The following is a 19,331-nucleotide window of genomic DNA, read 5'->3' as shown; positions in this document are numbered from 1 at the left end:
GTATCTTAAGTAATAATCTCCCGAACATTCTTTGCTGTGCAATATTACAGACTTTGGTTATATAGCGAGATTATGTCATGTGTAGTTTGGTCGCAAAGATATTTCCTGTATACGACTCAGTAGCAGGTTACAGTGCGCGAACCCTTAGAACCCTGAGGTACAAAGAAAAAAGCACGCCAGTTTTATCGGACATATTGACTTTGTTCTACTTTATTCCATGAAATAACCTTTTTCTTACTGCTGCAAACGAAAGAAGAACAATTTACACCAACGAATTACTCTTTTAAAACAGATTATTATTTTACTTCTTAAGATGCACGGCATTTATTAGAGTGGTTGAAGAAGAAGACAAATCTACCTGCTTCGAATTCCACACCATCATCTCAGCGCCAGCACGTAGGCGAGATGTAGGACATTCAAAGGTATTAAAATGTTTTAGTGGTATTGTCTATTTGGTATTGCTGCCTCGTTCGCCGAGTGGGTCATAAATGAGACAACTGGGCATGCGCAACTAACCAGTAAACAAGAAGGCGGCAGCAGAAGAAGCCTTCTGTGAAGAGGTAAGCATTCAAATGAGGTCAGGGCGTGTGCGTTCGACTTCCTTTAACGGAGACGCAGTCCCTATATCAAACATTTTTTTGCAGTGTGCTACATTGGGGAGGTCTTATTACATGTGTTGCATTATATCGCATTACATTACAACACATTCGCGTCAGTAACATTATGCTTTCATAAACCTGCCCTGAATTTGCGTCATGAACATTATGTTTACGTGCAATGCATTTTAACACTGCCATAAACTATATTATGTAAGCATTATGTAAGCTTCGCGTATTGTTGATTCCCGTATATGCGCATGATCCACCAAAGCTTTTGTACTGCTTGGCCGATATCAGCAATTGAAAAGTTCTCATAACTTGGGGGATTTCTTCCAAATCAATACCATACGTCTTTAACGTTTTGATTTCAATTAGGCGCGGCCACACGGTGCACCAGGTAAACCTGGTGCAGGATGTGCAAGGCAGCACAAACGTATTTTAATAATCCGAAAGCATCATATGTCCTTTACGCAAAAATTCAGCGTTGTCGTCGTTGGCGTGACTGAAAGATGGTACCAAAAATAGCCGATAGTGTGAAGACTAAAAACAAGTTAACAATGCTCGGTTTGTCGTCATCTTTGCCAGGCAGGTTTCTGTAAACAAATAAATTAATGTCCTCGAAAAGAAAATCAGGTAAATTTCGGCCTGGGTGGGAATCGAAACCGTGCCTTCCGGGTTCCACGGCATACTTCTCCGATGCCACAGTGGCTCCACGGTTGCAGTTGACTAAAGTTTTTCCTACTGCATGCGTTATTGCGCACGTCACGTCAATGCCTGCGTGGCTGCCTCCCACGTGTCACCTGCTCTTCACATTTCATCAGTGCTGTGTCTACTTCCGATGCACTCTTCCCTCCAAATTACGAGTAAAAAATGAGGTGTGCCTATTGCGTGGGTGAATACACATCGCTGCCTCCTGCGCGTAACTTGCTCTTTCGATTTCATAAGTGATGTGTCTGCTGTGACGCACTCTGCAGTGACTACGTCGCCCGAAGCTGTGACATGCGGGCGCCCCCGGAAGCAGGCCTGAGAATGCAAAGCAAGGAAACACAAAAAAAAAGACAAAATAGTTACGACAGACCCGACATTACGCATAAAATAAAATTCGTCGTTCCGTAGCAAAATGTTTCGAATGTTTCCAGCCTGTTGCGAACGTATTTAGGCCCCTTGTAAGGGCATGGAGTAAAGGGGGTAATTAAATTACAAAGTAACTCAAAAAAAGCACATGCGGCTCAAGTTTGCAATTTAACACAAAGAAATTGAGGAATCGATAATAAATCGATAATACGCAAACAAGCTCCGACTCAGCAAAAAGAACTGTGATGCATGTCGAAAACATCAATGAAAAGCATTTCACCTAAATGATCATATAGCTTTCGCATTCCCACACGCAAGCATTCTTTAATGTCTCTGATGATTTCTTTTTGCCGCCTTATCCTGCATTCTTCGAGCGGTTCCTTTCTCAATTGCAGAAAAAAAAATATTTACCTGTGCAGCTGCAGTTTACATTTCATCTCAATGTCTGTATAACAAACTATTGCCTTGAAGTAGATGCGAAATCTAATATTAGGCTACAAAAAAATTGTTTTCGATCTATGTTTGTTTATCCCTTCTTTGAAGAACATGAGTGTATCTGCAGCGCTAAAACAACTTAATATGTGGAAACGTGCAGCAGCCAGGCGCCTTAGCAAACAGGCGCATAACGCGAGCTGGCAGCCAAGCACCATAATTTTAGACAGTTTGTAACAAAAAAAGGTTCTTTCACTTCCAAAAAAAAAAAAACGAAGCATTGCTGGCGTACATTTGTCAATTAATCATCTAGTAAGTTGAAATCGTTGGTGAGGTCGGTGCATTCTGTCATTCTAGCCTATAATATGGATTATTATCTATATAAGTATTTTTTTCATTGGTCCCTTTCATTGTATCGGAAATAACGATTCACAGTTAAACATTACTCGCGGTTCTCGGAACAAACCAGATACCAACGTTTTTTCGGGGTGGTAGCTGTAGTATCTCACGCGAGCAGGAGACTAGCATTAAGGAGGCACGAGACCGAAGGCTGATTCGAAGCATACGAAATGTTTTCTAGAACGTTGCAGATTTTATTTATGAGAAACCCCTGATTTCTGTTAGTGTTTTTTATCTTGTGCTGCGTCCGAGTGGGCGACACCATTCTCTTAATGCTTCGTCCACCCTGCCGATGTTCGCAGAACTGATTAGCCTATTTGACGAACCACTGACGTATTTATTTCTACATTCGACAGTGCGTTGCTAATTTTCTAGCGTGATTCTTGTACAGCACACCTCAGCCATCCCGGAAAAGTGTAGGTCCCGATGATTAGCGTTGGACCTAGACGAGATTTATTGCGATAGCAATTGTAGGGACTTTCAAGGAGCTTTTGCGCCGTTGTGCTATCCTGGTATTGACGGTGCATGCAAGGGTGTTTGGGGCGGCTATAAATCCTACGGAAATGCGCAGTGCACCGGCACGCAAAAAATCATGAGCCATTCCACACTGTGAAGCTGGACTACCAGCGAAGCCGTTTGGCACACGACACTGAGTTGACAGCATTTTAAACAAAGGTACGAAAACATGTGCTGTCTCGATCGGTGGTCACCGTTACGATAGGTACAGACGCACAATCTTGTATCAACTTTGCTGTCAATTTATTAATTGCATTGTATTCGTGTATAATCCGGACAACTGAGAAGCGATGCGGCGTCGGAGAGCGACAGCAGGAAAAGAGCCGGGTATACAATGTCGCCTCCGGGCGGCAAGCACCACCGGTGAAGATTGTGCACAAAATGCCGAGCCCATTCAGGAGATCGCTCATCGTAGGCACGTTGCTCCTCAGGAGCCCGCACTATACGAGGCCTGCTGATTACGACGACCAAGGAGAAGTGAAATTCAAAAGGGAGAACGCCAACTTGCCTTTCTAGTTTTTGGTACACATTCGAGGGGACGACAAAACGCCGCCCCTAGGAGCCAAAGGAAACTAAACACGCGTCGCCTTTCGACGGCACCGCCATTACGGGAGAGCGGAAGGAACGGAAACTACATACTCAAGCGCTTGGAACGCTGTAAAGGAAAGGTCGGTGCAAACGTAGACATGGCAAACGCGGGTCGGCCTCTTGAGCGAAGATCCGTCCCCTCACTCGGGACCAGCAGCAATGCCTTGTGCTGCCGAGCGAAAGGATATTTACCGCCATAACACTTTTAAAATACTTACTACGGGAGATTTTGAGCTGTGTGACATGGCGACCGAGGGCCTTCGCGAGATGTTCTTCAAGCATCTTTGCCGGCTGGCGTAGCTTCAGAGCGTGGCAAGCTACTTTATCGGGCCTACCAAGGGGGACTTCAGCGCTCCTGCGCCCCAGCTTCGCTCAATATTGACTGAGGCATAGAAGGCCTCACTCCGCGTGGACATGCTTTGGGAGATTAACCCGGACAAAGTTCGTATCACCTGCGGTTACGGCACCCTCAATCCCAAACATCGCAGGTGGGTCGTCCGCACACTCCTAGCTGACAATCAGCCTCCCGGGATTTCGCAATCCATGAGAAACCCAATCAGGGCAAGGTCGTGCAGTGCGTGTCCGACGACCCCGCCAGTTTGCACCAATAAGACCTGGCTCAACCTCCTTCGCCTCAACGGAGCCTGCATATGGATGACGGCCGGACAAGATCAGGGATACAAGGTATGCGGTTATGCGAGGGAGACGCTACCGCACGTCCTGTGTCATGACATGGCAAAGAGTGCGTTTTGTACAGCTAGACGCTACATCGCGTCGCATCTCAGTATGTCGTGGCGAGATCGGTTCACCATTCTATACGAGAACTGGGCAGTCGGAAACACTAACCTTCGCCCTGACATCATCCTGGTGCGTGGCGAGGAGGCAGTCATCTTGGATGTCTGCTCTCCTTTTGAAAAGCGCCTGCAGACGTACACTGAAGTACATCACGCCAAGATCACCAAATATGGTTTAGGCCGTCTCCACCTTGCCGGCAGTACCACGCAGTTATCGTCGACGCCATGGGTTCTTGCGACCCCGCCAACAACCTCGTAATGGCACGCCTCTGCTCACGTTCCTAGCTAAGGCTGTTCAAAAGGTTGGAATGAGCAACGTAATTGCTGAATCACAGGAGATCTACAAGCACCGCGTCGTTTACCGACAGTGCACCAGTATTGGCGCTTCACGCATGCGTCCTGGACTTCTATGTATCTTTCTTCTTAATTCGCCTTCGTGTCTACATTTAAATCATTTCTCCTTGTTATTTTTGTCCTCAACATTCGAATGAAATATGTTCGAGCTCTAGGGAAGGGCACTTTGGGTCACAGGTGCGACAAGGGTAATGATAGGGCGTGTTACAGGTCCGGAGCACATGACCTGGAGTCCACAAACAGGGAGAGAAAAAAACTCTTTAATGAGCATAAGCATGATTTGATTTGCAGGAATGGTTACTTCTTCCTTGGAATCTATACGTCGTCTTCGCTGCGACTACCCTCTCGACCTACATGATCTCGTCCGAGAGGCGCGAACTGGACAGCAGCGTCTCCGCCATTCTTGGGGCTACAGTGTAGTCACCACGACGGCTTTAGCTGTTCTGCCTCGGTATGCAGTTGCATCTGTGTAGACCACCTCTTCAAGGGACCGGTAAGTCCTCCCCTGCGCCTTGGCTCTTGCTTCGCGCCGCCTTTTGACGTGGGCAGGGTGCGTATTTTTCGGTGAGGCATGGGTCATGAGTAGTCTGGGAGTAGTCTGGTTAGTTTAGCATCTTTAGGAGAGTTGCACATGCGTTGCTTAAACTGAGAATGAACCAAAATATTTTTACGTTGGAGAAGTCGCATATCAAGATGTATTTACAATATTCACACAAAAGACAAAGATGCATAAAAAGATCGCTGCCGACAGTGGTTCCACCTCTACACCTCAAAGCGTCTTCTGACTAGCGCCATTCATGGTTGCGCCGTAACATAACTGCCGCCTCTAAAGGTGTCGCCTCGGCACTAGCAATAAACGAGGTGAACTTGCGGGAAAGTAAGGCTTCAGGCGGGGACACATGCACAACGTCCGTGTGGACTGGCGATTTGAGCGGAAGGATGTCGTAGTTCACGTCGCCAAGCTGGCGCAATATAGTGTAGGGCCATGCGTATTGCGGCGGCAGCTTTGCAGACAGGCCGACAAGGGGACATGGTGTCCATAGGAGGACAACGGAGCCAGGAAAAAATTGAACGTCCCGATATCAGCTATCGTAGACGGGATCTGCGTGGCCTGTGACTCAGTGAGCCGGGATCCGGCAATCTGTCGTGCCGGCGAGCCTGGGCGAAGACTTCTTGAGCATATTTAGTGGGAGTGTTCTTCAAGCAAGGCAGCAATGTGTCACAGGGCAAGGTGGGGTAGCGGTTGAACAGAAGGTAAAAGCGCGAAAATTCAGTGGCCTTGTAACGGGACGACTTATAGGCGAAGGCAACAAAGGGTAACGCGCTGCCCCAATCACTGTGGCCGTCAGAAACGCGCATAGAGAGCATTTCCTTCAACGTGGGATTGAGTCGTTATGTCAGTGTTTGTGTGCAGGTTGTAGGCGGCGGAAAGCTTGCTCTCGACAGAACAGGAGCGAAGCAGGCCTTCAACTACTGGAAACAAGGAAGGTGCGGCCGCAATCAGTAAGGAGCTGCCGGGGTGCGCCGTAAGGGAGGATGACGTAATGTAAAGTGAAAACTGCCGCCTCAGCTGCACAGATTGTACGCAAAGCTCCCGTGATCGCGTAGCGGTTTGTGTAAACAGTCACGACAACGACCTACTATTATCATCTTTCAACATTGGAAAAGGGCCGAGAACTTCCACGGCGACGCTAAAGAATGTGTTAAAGGGCACATCGATGGGGTGAAGGCGTCCTGCAGGACACACGGCAGGTTTTTTGCGGGGCTGATAGAGCGCACAGGTTCCAGCGTAGTGGTGCACAGAGTGGTACAGGTCTGGTGAATAGAAGGGGTGCCGTACGCGTTCGTAAGCACATGAAACGCTGAGGTGTGCTCAGTAGAGGCATCATGGAACTGCTGAACAACTGATGTCGAGAGATGGTGTGGTACAACGAGTAAAAATTCTGGTCCTTCAGGGAGCCAGCTGCGACGGTAGGGGACACCCTCGCCAAGCGCGAACATGCACTGTGCGGGTTCCGATGTCCAGAAAGGAGACGATCGAGGAGAACACGTTAGCAGTCATCACTCTGTTGTTGAGTGCGCACGTCGTGCAGATCAGAAATGGTCATAATGGTGGAGTGCGTGTGATGCGCATCATATTGAGGGTGGCCGTCAGCATGATGGGAGAGGCAGTCGGCGTCCTTGTGCAATCGTCCTGACTTCTATAAAACAGCAAATGATTATGCCTTGAGTCGTAGCGCCCTTCTACCCAATCGTCCAGTGGGGTTGTTAAATTTGCAGAGCCTGCACAAGGCTTGCTGACCGGTAACCTCGGAAAAATCTGTGGTGGTACTAGTAGGGGCGGAATTTGGCGAGTGCTGAAACTAACGCAGACACTCGCATTCCCTAAATGAAAAATTACTTTCGGCGGGTGACAAGAGGCGGTTGGTATATGCAATTACGTGCTCTACGTTGCGCTGCCATTGAGCAGGTAGAGCCTCAACTCAATGGCCACTGGAATCCGTGTGAATTTCAGTGGCAGCAGATGGATCATAATGAGCCAGCAATGGGGGTCCGTGAGCAAGCGTCCGAGGGCAGAGAAGGCTTTGGTTTGAGCAAGGCCCCATGTGAAAGCAACGTCCTTCTTAAGTAAGTCGGTGAGTGGGCGAGTGGTTTCGAGGAAATTATTCATGAAATGACGGAAACACAAGCATAGCCCAACGAAACTTCTTACGACTGTGACGAAAGACGAAACAGGAAAGGTGTCGACAGCGCGAGTCTTGTCAGGGTTTGGATGAACGCAAGTGGCACTAACTTGATGGCCAAGAACGGTAATTTGACGTCGTCCAAAGTAGAATTGGTACGAGTTCAATTCGCAGGCCGGTGCGTCGTAAAACAGCAACAATACCAGCACACGCGTTAGGTAACTCTTGAAAGTTGGGGAAACCACTCTGACATCGTCTAGAAAACACAATCATGTGGACCATTTAGAGCCGCGAAGTAAGGAGTCCATCATTCTTTCGAAGAATGTCGGGCATTACAAAGGCCGAATGGCATAACCTTGGATTGGTGAAGGCTGTCACGTGTCACGAAGGCAGTTTTCTCGTGCTCCATGCCATCTATCGAGATTTGCCAACAGCCTGATCGGTTCTATCGATGAAAACTACTTGGCTCCCTGCAAGTAGTCCAACGCGTCATTATACGCGGCAAGGGGTAGACATCCTTGCGTATGATTTTGTTGAGGTGTCTGTAAGGTGCACGAAGGTGCCAAGTGCCGTCGTTATTCTTGCCAAACACAGCATGGGACGCCCACGGACTGTGAGATGGCTCGATAGCACCTTTAGTCAACATCTTGTCGACTTCTCGTTGCATCACTTGTCATTCAGCATGTGGAATGCGGTACGGCTGGCTGTGTATAGGATTGGCGTCTCCGGTGTAAATACGATTGGTGACCACGGATGGCTGGGCGAAAGGGTGGCCGCCCAGGTGAAAAATGTCGCTGTAAATTTCCAAGAGACGGCGGAGGTAAGCCACATGTGTCGGAAGAAGATGGGGTGCAATCACCTTGCAAAGTTTCTCTGTGAGGGTCGGTGCATCGGTGGTACCTGCAGTTGGCGCCGGAATTGCGGCGTCAAGAGCCGAATATTTTGCAGGCGAATTCAATTGTTCATGCTTCTGAGAAGAATGTGAGCCCAGCAGTTATAATTAAGGAGATGGAGCGAAGTCTGATTGCCTGTAAGAGAGAACACGCTATGGGGAACGGCCAAATTTATTTCATACAGTATGAACTAGAAGGGGGTAAACTGAGGGGCCCGACATTTATTAATCATATGATGAGAAGCTAACAAGCAAAGACGCCAAGGACAACATAGCGGAAATTACTTTTGCTTAATAAGCGAACTGAAATAATGAAAAATAATAGCAATAAGAGAGGATGAAAAAAAACAACTATTCGAAGACGTGAGTTCGTTCACCTCGTGCGGCAATTCGTTTTTTTTTCATCCACTGTCATTGCCATTAATTTATCATTTCTTTAATTCACTCAGTAAGCACAAGTAATTAATCCTATGTTGTCCTTTGCCTCTTTGTTTGTCGGCTTCTAACGGTATGATTTCATGCAGTATGTCAGCGGTGGGACATAGCACACACGCGCTGTCAGGAACGGATGGGACCGACTGTAGAGTGACGTAGGTGCTGGCATGAGGCGACAGGCGGATGTATTCGGGTGAGCAGAAACAGGGTTGTGTGACGGTTGGAATAGAACATCCGTGGGGCCATTCAAGCTGAATGGCACTAGACGCGCAATCAAAGAGGGAAGAATGGGACGATAAAAAGTATAAGCCGAGCATAACGTCGTAAGGGCATTGTTACATAACGGCAAACAAAACCGTCGTTAGGCGCTCCGCGATGCCAATGCGAGCGGTGCACTTAGTAAGCACGGTAGGCTTTCCTCCGCCGGCAACGCGGAGGGTGCGTGACCCAGACGGTGTGAGAACTTTGTTCAGGCGTCGGCGTTATTAGGCACTCATCCCGCATACGTGCGCGCCAGTGTCAATGAGCGCTTCGACACTGACGCCATCGACTTAAACGTGCATCACGCTCTGTTTAGTCGGCAAAAATATTACAGGGTTTTGCGGTGGAGTCTTCAATTCAACGTCGCCTCCGAGAGCTGCATCGCTTAGTTTTCCGTAAAAGGGAGTTGGGGCTGCACAGGGGACGGAGGGCGACAAGTCTGCGGCGACAGGGGCGATGGTCCAAGAGATAATGGTGAACGGGATGGTGGGTGGCATTGGAAGGACGACGAGGGACTGTTCTAAACAAGGAGCACGAGCGTCATTGTTTGGCTGTTGCGTCGCCAGTGAAGGCTGGCAGCTACGCTCACTCCGTTCAGGGCGATAATAACTGCTGAATGGTGGTCGCAGAAGGGAGGAGACAGTAAGCTTGTTACAATGGCGAGCAACATGACCGATGCGCCGGCAGGCCAACCAGATTGGCCGATCGTGTGCGGTTCCCCACTTGGCTGAATTTCGGTAGCCTGCTGGATACCGCGGACCAGTCGGTGAACTGGAGCACGAGACACCTGCGAAGTGGCAAGGGCACATACAAAATAAACTCCATGATTAGCGAGTTCTTCGGGAACTATATGCCTGCACAAATGGTGCTATAGGCAGATTCGGCTCACTGGGCCGGGAGAAAAAGGGCTGCAGGAGCCATGTCTTCAAGTTCTCTCTGCACTATCCGCATCAGGTCATCTTATGATGGCGGCCGCTGCTCTCCAAGCCTGTCAGCTCAAGAGGGTGTCACAGCTTCGTTCGGCAGACTTGCGCACGGCGTGCAGTGAGGCTGCTCTTGGCCTGCTCAAAGTGTTGACGCTCTTTTTAATGTATTGGACTGTTCCATAATTTTTTTCACTTGAGCAGATTGAAGGCACCGTCAGCAGTCCCCTTCAGTACACACCCAACCTTGTCTGACTCAGCCATATCGCTCTCGGCCTTACGGCACAGAGCCAGCATGTTCTAGATATCAGAGACATATGAATATGTGGACATCTGGGTGTGGGTCACTAGTTCCTTCTTAGCGGTACTGGTCCGGCCCAAACTACGGCAAGACATGTCCCTTAGCTTCTGTTTACACGAGTCGTAGTAGTTAAGCTCTTCTTCGTGGATGTCATACCACACCTTCGCCGTGCCTAGTAGGTAGAAGACGAAGTTAGCCAACATAGTCTACGGATCCCCTTTGTTGTGGGCACTTACATGCTCATATGTGGCGGTCCAGTCTTCAACGTCGAGGTGGTCGGTGCCGCAGAACGGTTCTGAATCCCACGGCTCAGCCAGCACAACCATCCGGGTTGTAAGTGTTGATGTGGGCCGCGCCATGTCGGGTCCTGCTTCGTCCGTCATACTGTCCAATCCGAGGTGACGACCACTGCGGAGCTCCATAGCTGTTTCTCGTGCGTACTCCACAACTACACCAATTTGTTACGTTGGAGACGTCACAGATACCGATATACTTGGAATATTTACAAGAGGGAAAAAGATGCACAAACAAAATGGCTGCCGAAACCGATTCCACCTACACTTGTCAAATCGTGTTCTTCTGGCTGGTGGCACTCGAGGTTGTGCCGTAAGAATATGAAACTATCCCATAGCATTACGCGGATGTTGCATGACCAGATGAAAAATATTGAAGTACACTGCTACTGCTATGCAACAGCAAACGACGCCCGAGAGAGCAGCAGTGCCAAGTTGGCCCGATGACTTCACCCGCCAATCTCGTGTTCGTTTTTTCTGCTGTGGAATAAAGAAATAAAAAGCATACTTCTTTTCGTTTGATCTTCTTGAATGCATCTGCGCTTGTTTCGTTCCTTTCTTCTTTCCGCTTTCTGGAAAAAATGGAGGGATAGTGCCAAGACTTAGGCGCTGCCTTTTCGCTGACATGCCACAGTTGTGCAGCAAAGCAGGGCTCGTCTGACAGTCACTGTCCTCGAAGTTTTAGGAGCACAGAAAGTCACGCTGTGATAGTACCCATGTTGGCTGGGATGAGCACGCAGCGCGAATCCATATGCTTCGAAGTTCGCCTTTGCCAGAAAGGTGTGGCACGGCTTGTCTCGCCGGAAAATACTTCCCGAACCCTTGCGCGCAGCATCTTAGAGGCATTCTCCTGCGTTGTGCCAGGTGCTTCACTCATCGACTTGGGCACATGCTCCTCTTGGGAAAAGAAGTATGCGGCCGAGAGCAACACCGCTGTTGAGACGTCGTTCGCTGCCGTCCAGCGCCAATCATGCGGGTGGAGAGACGCAGATGATGGCTGGCTCGCCAGTATCCCGTACAGACAAGGTCACAGGAACGCCACTTCCTCTAGTTCGCCGCGCGGCCGCTGGACGCGGTGGTTTGAGAAAAATGCATGAAATTCATAATTTTCTGCTAGTTTCTGCCTAAAAACAGGGTTGTGTCAACCAATTTAAGCACCGAAGGTGTCGTATGGGCTAAAAATCTCGGCTGCAAAAGCTTTCTTTAGTACCCCTTAATGAACTTTATGTCTCGTTTGGGTCACAGCCACGCGCATTTTCTGACTGGGGAGGGGACCCTCTATTAGTTCTTCAACCGTGTTATGAAGAACCATACGGGGAAGACAGTCTGTGAACACAAGGATACGTGCCATCGTGCGTGGACCATTTCTACACTATCACCACAATTAGCCCACATTTCTTTTGACGCGCAAACAAAATGCGCGGAACCCTAGCCGTAAATACATTCGCAGTAAAATGACAAACCAAGTGAATCGGCTCTGACGGAGTCAGGGTAACGTTCTGGCTTTCGCTGCTGGCATGAGCGCAGCGTACACGCACATCAATGTTTCTGAACAGCCGCCATGCATATCTCTTCGTCGTACAAACGCCAGCTTGAGCAGGACACGCAGTGCTCGTCTAGCTAAATCTATTTCATTCATTTATTTGGCACTGACAAACGCTAACGGTTTTTCGTCGCTCTCCCCTCGTGCGCCATCATGGTACATATGTAACATGGCTGCCAGCAGTCCTCATAGAGCCTGCGTTGTAAGAAAAAATTGTTGCTACTAGCCACTTCTTGCAAGGTGTTCCTGTTGAGTGCTGTTGCTTGGTGCGCAGCAGCAGCTGCCTGCGGGTAAGGCTATACCTTCCTGTTGTTTTCAGTGTTTCGGCTACAGATAAAAATGTGTTTATTTTTTTTTCGTGTTCTTTCTATATTGGCCTTGTGTTTCCTACGTGCTATCTTGAGTTGTACAAAGAATGCCGGCGCCATCTTTGAGCTCGCTGGAATCAGAGGAGCCGGTTAATAATTTCCGGAATTTTTTCCGTGTCTCATTGCCTATTCATGCAAGCAAAATTTGCTGAATGTGAAGCAGACAAATGAACGAGCTAGCCGTCTTTTCATCTAACTTTCTTAATATGTTTTTCTACGCAACAAGAAATAGGTTTCTCATTTCTTTGTAGTTTTACCTATTACTCTGCCACGCATGCGCCGTTTTCTTTAACTTAACAAGAAACCAAGCTTTGTGATGGACGAGGAGGAGGAGGAAACAAAGAATGGAAACACAGGACGGTCAAACAAACCGACATCCAGTTAACTACCCTACACACGCGAAGAGGTTTAAGAGCTGAAATTCTTTGCGAAGTTGTTCAGTGCATATATATTTGCTTTTCACAAACAAGTTCTAGGTAACAACGAGCGCTTGTGTGTGTACCGATCTTGACTTGCTCCTCGCCTGTTTTGGCACTGTCTTGTAAAGTACAAAGGTAAACATTTTACCAAGGAACAGCCTGCTCCGCCAATGGAGGGGGATGCAAAATGCTCGCGAAATATTTGGCGATAGACGTTGCCTTTTTGTAACAGCAATACTTCCCAGTCTGCGGGTTTTACAAAGCCGGTACTCACGTGACTATATTTCGTCCAGGGCTCCAGCTGAGCCATGCGACGCATAAAATCGAAGGTATCACAGCGGCCCAAGAATAGCAGGATGCATTCTCCGCCTGGTGCCGTCAGGCGGGCAATGTTGTCGAATGCTCGGGCCTGGTCCTTCGCCCAGTGCAATGTCCTCAGGCTGTACACCCGCTGAAATTCTCCGTGTTCGGCTAGGAAATGCTCGACGTCATGGCCTATGTCAAGCAGTTTGTATTCAATGCGTGGGTGGGGAAAATGTTCCTTGGCGTACTCAAGCATTTTGGGTGAGAAGTCCACGGCCACGATCCGTCGGCATGGCGGACACCTGTGTGGAAACAGTGCATGCTGAGTGACATATGGCTGTGTTTAAACGAGAAGAAAGCGGGTTGACCGAGGGGCCCGATCTTTATTAGTCATATCATAAGAAGCCAACAAACACTTACACCAAGGACAACATAGGGGAAATTACTTGTGGTTAATAAATGAAATAAAGAAACGATAAATCAATGGAAATTAAAGTGGATGAAAAAACGACTTGCCGCAGGTGGGAACCGAACCCACAACCTTCGCATTTCGCGTGCGATGCTCTACCAATTGAGCTACCGCGGCGCCGTTTTCCCACCCACTTTCTTGAGTATTTATGTGTCCTAGTAGAACCCTGGGGGTGTTATAGCCAGCGCCACCACTCACAGACCTTGGCGGCGGACGTGGAACGTCCTCTTTCCCACAGGCGTCACGAGAACTTGATCTTTTTGGGGGAAGGTAACTGGTCAATAAACTCACATATGCTACCTGAAGGCATCCATGTTGCCGGATTCGAGACCCTCGTTATGTAATAAACGAGACGAAAGCGGGTTAACCGAGGGGCCCGATTTTCATTAGTCATATCATAAGAAGCCAACAAACACTGACACCAAGGACAATATAGGGGAAAAGGTTGTGGGTTCGGTTCCCACCTGCGGCAAGTCGTTTTTTCATCCACTTTAATTTCCATTATTTATCGTTTCTTTATTTCATTTATTAACCACAAGTAATTTCCCCTATGTTGTCCTTAGTGTCAGTGTTGGCTTCTTATGATATGGCTGGGTTTGTATCACAAGGCCTTGTGTGCGCCCGTTATATTTTAGTATTGACATGAACACGTTGGATACGTTCAACTATTCCTTGCTGCAAGGTGAAGGAAAAATTGAGAACCTTTTCAAAACTAGCATAAACAGCTGTCACAGAAAAGTAATCATCCGTGTATGCATGTTGGATTATTTTACAGCGAATCGGTGAATGGCTAGTTTTCAGCGTATCGATATCTATAGTCCAAAAACAGTGGTCCAGTGCCGAAGATAGTGCAAACCCGGGCCCACACGCGGTGCAGGGGAAGGAGGCTTCAAGGACTCCGCCAACTTGCAAAAATAAGTTTACTATCTTGGGTCCAAATACAACCTGTATCAGATATTAAGCAGATGAGGAGATACTACACTTTGACTCACGTCGGCCATGCCTACGTTCGCACCACCCTCTCTTTGTCTGTGTTCCAAGCGCTTGTGAATCTCCTCTCATGTTCTTCCGTGCGCCGATCCCGAAGATAGTGCAATATCGCGCGACCCGCGCAGAGGTGAAGCAGGCTTCAAACACTCCGCCAACTTGCAAAAGTTTAATATTTAATCTGATTGGGTACAATTACAACCCGTAACACATATTGAGTTGATAAGAACCGATACTACACTTTGACCCGCGTCGGCCATGTTCACGTTCGCGCCGTCCTCTCTTTGTGGGCGTTCCAAGCCCTTGCGTATCTCCTTCCTCTCTCCCGCAGTGGCGTTCCCGTTGAAACCTCAGGCGTGACTAGTTTCCTTCGGCTCCTAAGTTTGGCGGTCCCGTCTTGCACGCGAATGTACATAAAAATCAGGCGAAATGAGTTCAACATTATGCCACCTCCGTGTCGTATGCTAAGCAGCTGCGCTGGTCATCCGCCTTCTCAGAGTGGAATGGCTCAGGGTTTCTTATGCGTGTCGTTATACTAAACCTTTCGAAAAACCACTATGCGCCAGTTGTCAAGTAGCGCGTCTTACCGAGCTACATGGTGATTTTCGTTTTTGTTAACCACAGTGCCTTCACGAACTCTAGCCCTTGCAACGCTGCTAAATCGGCTGAATCGGAAAGTAAGAACTGGAGATAGCAAAAGTACTTAGGCTGCTAGGTAAGTACCGTCGTGTTCCGTATTGACACTAAGTTGTATGTTCTCCATGACACCTCTTCCCTGGTCTCACTGGATACAAACACCCAACAACATGAACACCATTTTGTGATATCTACATCCCGTATACTATTGGTAGCGTCACGACAAGTGACTGAAGCCTACGCCGCTCCTTGGGTCATGTGTTCAGTCTAACGTGGCACAGGAACTCGTAATTATAGCGCTCTAGAATGCCATTCATTTCGCAGACAATACATACTGCAGGACGTTCATACTTTCATAGGATTAGCATTCTTTGCCTACGGCAGCCGTTCTGAGCTTATTTATCTAGCCTCTCACGCCGACCCAGTACCCCAAGTTGTCTGCCTACTTGGGTCGCTATGTATTTGTCCGTCTCATGATGCCGTCGTCGTCGTCGTTTCATCATCTTCATAACATTTACATGATTTGAATCTCGTCATGCCGTCGTCGTCACGCCCTCTAACCTGTTGCAGTGGGTCAAGTTGTGTGATAGATCGAGGCACTAGGTATGTACACCTGGTCGTGATGCCGTCGGTGTCATTGCATGATCATTACTGCATTTTTGTCGCCTGACTTTCGTAATAGTGTCTTCACCACGCCAGCATCGTTAAACAATGGTCATACATTCGTTTTCATACCACCTTCGTAATGCCGCCGTGGTCGCTTAATTTTCTTCATTCCAGCTTCCTGATCTGACTTCCATCGTGACGTCGTTGTCACATCTACTTCAGCCCAGTAGCTTAACTTGTCTAATAGCTTCGGCAAGTAGGTGTGTGTTCCTGGTCGTGATGCTGTCGTGATCACATCACTGTCGTCACTCCCATCTATTTCAGCCGACTCACGTCATGACATCATCGTCACGTCATTGCACTCATATACAAGCCGCATTCGTATTGTCTTCATGCCGTCACGCCATTGTCGTCATACAGCTTTTATGCATTTGTCGGCATAAATCCGACATGATCCTGTCGCAGTAATGTATCGTCGTTATCCTAACTACGATATCTCACTCTCATCATGCCGCCGTCATCAGCCACCGCTGTCACACAGTCGTCGCCGTACCACTGTCGTCGTACCATTGTAACGTTGTTGTTTTATCGTCGTTATTACTACAGTAACGGCATACCGTTGTCGTCTTTTCATTGTCTTCGTACCGTTTCCCTCGATCCACCGACACAATTTCTTGTTAATCATTAACGTAATCACGCTGTTGTCAGTAAATTGCAATTAGGCCGCCGTCGTCATAGTTATTACATCGACAGCAAACAGTCGCTATCATGCATCTGCTTTGATGCCATCATCCATATCCCATCGTTCCCTGCCATCGTCGTCAGTCCAGCTTTGTCATCTCGTTATTATCAACCCGTTGTCACGCCAGCTTTGTCACACTCTTCATTTAACTGTCCTCATGTCGCTGTCACATCGCGGTGGTCGTAATACTATGGTTATCATTTATAAATCTATATCTCCTCTTCATCATGGCGCCTACGTTACCTTATAGATAAGACAACTTGGCGATGCAGTTTGAGCACCTAAATTTGGCGCGAATTCCCGTAGAACCTTCAGGGCCGCGCCACGCACGATCCTCTCAGATCCGTACGTTCAGGCAAACAACCCTCCACTCAGTACTTGTTTGTTCGTCAAGGCATGGTGGTGTGCATTGTCGGCACCGGATTTTACACATGCAACGGCTTCGCATTTGCGTTAAATTCCCTATGTTAGTCTTTGTGCGGAATGAGCCCCACTATGCCAGAACACTGATGTTATGCTTCGACTTTGCCTTTTCCATTCTCATTGAATTCTTCCCGACCTTTGTTGCCTCACTCCACCCGCAATCTTTTTACAAGGCGTTCATATGTCTCTCCAGCGCGCACATAAAAAGAGTCTTGAGCTGAGATGCTTGATGACGTCACAATAAAACGTGGTAGATATGACCGTCAATAATTTTGAAACGCAATTGTCGTTGAAGATACGCGTGTGAAAGACTGCAGATGATGTACTGAAAAAAACCAGGCCAGCCCATTCTATTTACTATGTTCGTGCGATAATAAATGTTCCATGATTATTAGCGTAAAAGTAATGGTTTACATCATAGTAAATGTTCAGTTATTTTCATGCAGTAGTACTTGGTAGCTGCAATCAATGACATGTTGAAAGGAGATAAGTGTAATTGATTATTTGTTTCTGTAACGTGTACAAGCATGCTGAGTAGTTTGCAGCTAAAAGTCACCTTTATTCTAGCAAAAATCATGAAATGCGTAGGCCAATGTTTTCAACATTCTGGATCAAGTCAGCCGCTCATTAACTAAAACTGTATTCACGTCTAAGTCTCTGGCAGAAAGCCGGCATTAGAATGAACGTTGAACTACTTCATGGCGAAACATGGAGGTTCCTGGTGGGCCCGCTTGAGGCCGAAGGTCTTCATTTAAACCCAGCAGCAAAGTTCGCGCTTTATTTTTTACTATTGTTATTAAGACTCATACGTAATATCTAGATAAAGACTTTCGAGTGACTACTCACCTTAAGCACTGCTTCTATACTATTGGCTTGTACGGCTAGGGTCGCAAGCACATCTGAGGGGCTACAATAAATGTAGTGTAGTTGATTAGCATAGTCATTAACTGAAGGCTCCTGAGCCCATCATAGTTTTATTTGTATCGTACTCATAGGCCGGTTTTTTATCACACGGTTCCTCTTCAAGTCCAGGTGTCACAAACTTCGTCTCTATTGAGTTTCATCTCTATGGCCCAGTGTAATCATTCATAGATGTTTTGCAGAGCATGCGGCCGGCCAATCATTGCGATAGTGAGCAGCAGCTGCCACATTTTATGTTGTTGTAAGATCACTGCTTCGCTTTTTAGGCGAAACTACTTTCCTTTTTATCGCAAAACTCCCTTGTGCGTAGGTCTCCCGCCGACTTCTGGTATCAGGACGAAACAGAAACTACATCATTGCCCGACACCAGGAGCGTAGACTATTGGCTTAACACGCAGACATCCGCCTTCATGAGGAGCGAATAGATGGTACATTTTCGCAACCCTTGATCTTATGCCAGAAAAATGTCCAGCGTCACCTCTGCGGTCTTCAATGTATTCATGTTCAATTTTGTGTGATCAAGGCCTACACTATGACAACACACAAGTAGCTTGTCATGGCGCTTGCTTGGATTGTCGTGGCTTCAAGCTGCATGTGCCAGTATAAGCTACCCTTCATTAGCAGTATCTCGCACCTTGAAACAACGTTAACACTTCTTTATGCGCACAAAGGCGTCAACATTTAAGAAATACTTATTTCGAGTAATTGCAATAATGCCAAATAAATGATGACAAAACTACCTGAGCGTCTAGTTATTCGAGCCTTCTTGAAAATGGATTGAGCGTACATTACTAGCAAAACAGGTGCTTGTGTAGTAAAGTGCATTGCAGTCCTTGTTTATTTCGCGCCATTTCGTATGTTAGAAATGCGTACCAGCCACCTGAATCGATAGTATTATTTAAAGAAATGCAGAAAGGCGCAAGCATGCAACGAATGAGCAATTCTGACATTATGTTCGCGCCACTTTACGCACGGGAGCTTGCTTTGTAGGCGCTTGAAACACCTGTTGCGTTCGAAAACTGACGAACGCGCCAGAACACTTCTCTAAATATTTATTGACTCTTGCAGGCACCCTTGGCGATTGGACCTAATAACGTCAAGACCGGCAAAACGCAAGAGTGTCAAAGAACTTCTGATTTGTAAGCCGCAGGGTGGCACGCAATTTGGTGGTGTCTCACGCCAACTCACCATGGTTATGATTCCAGAAACCTCTGCGATGAACTGAACGGATATATTGACGTAAAACCACAGGAAGCAGCAGACTGAGACCCTACGAGGTCAGCAAGGAAAAATATGACCGTGGTAGTCGCGCAGACTAGCATCATAGCCAACCACGCACTAAGTGCATACCTGATTGTGATTAATTTAA

At 47.5% G+C, this 19,331-nt stretch overlaps 1 protein-coding gene, 1 non-coding gene and 2 pseudogenes across 2 annotated transcripts in view; all 4 read right to left on the bottom strand.

Annotated features, from left to right (window-relative positions):
- LOC142571138 (juvenile hormone acid O-methyltransferase-like) overlaps window positions 1-19,331 on the bottom strand; it is a 177,296-nt gene that overhangs the window by 38,633 nt on the left and 119,332 nt on the right. Inside the window, exon 3 of the mRNA XM_075679421.1 lies at window positions 13,150-13,480. Coding sequence (XP_075535536.1) covers window positions 13,150-13,480 — 331 coding nt within the window. The remainder of the gene's footprint in view (window positions 1-13,149; window positions 13,481-19,331) is intronic.
- Window positions 13,692-13,764, bottom strand: TRNAS-CGA (transfer RNA serine (anticodon CGA)). Its single transcript has one exon. It is a non-coding gene; the product is annotated as a tRNA-Ser (tRNA).
- Window positions 14,472-14,648, bottom strand: LOC142573449 (U2 spliceosomal RNA; annotated as a pseudogene).
- On the bottom strand, window positions 14,713-14,894 carry LOC142573427 (U2 spliceosomal RNA; annotated as a pseudogene).

Source organism: Dermacentor variabilis, chromosome 2 (assembly GCF_050947875.1).
Source record: "Dermacentor variabilis isolate Ectoservices chromosome 2, ASM5094787v1, whole genome shotgun sequence".
NCBI lineage: Eukaryota > Metazoa > Arthropoda > Arachnida > Ixodida > Ixodidae > Dermacentor > Dermacentor variabilis.
The sequence above is the reverse complement of the archived record's forward strand: the minus strand, read 5'-3'. Positions and strand labels throughout refer to the sequence as shown.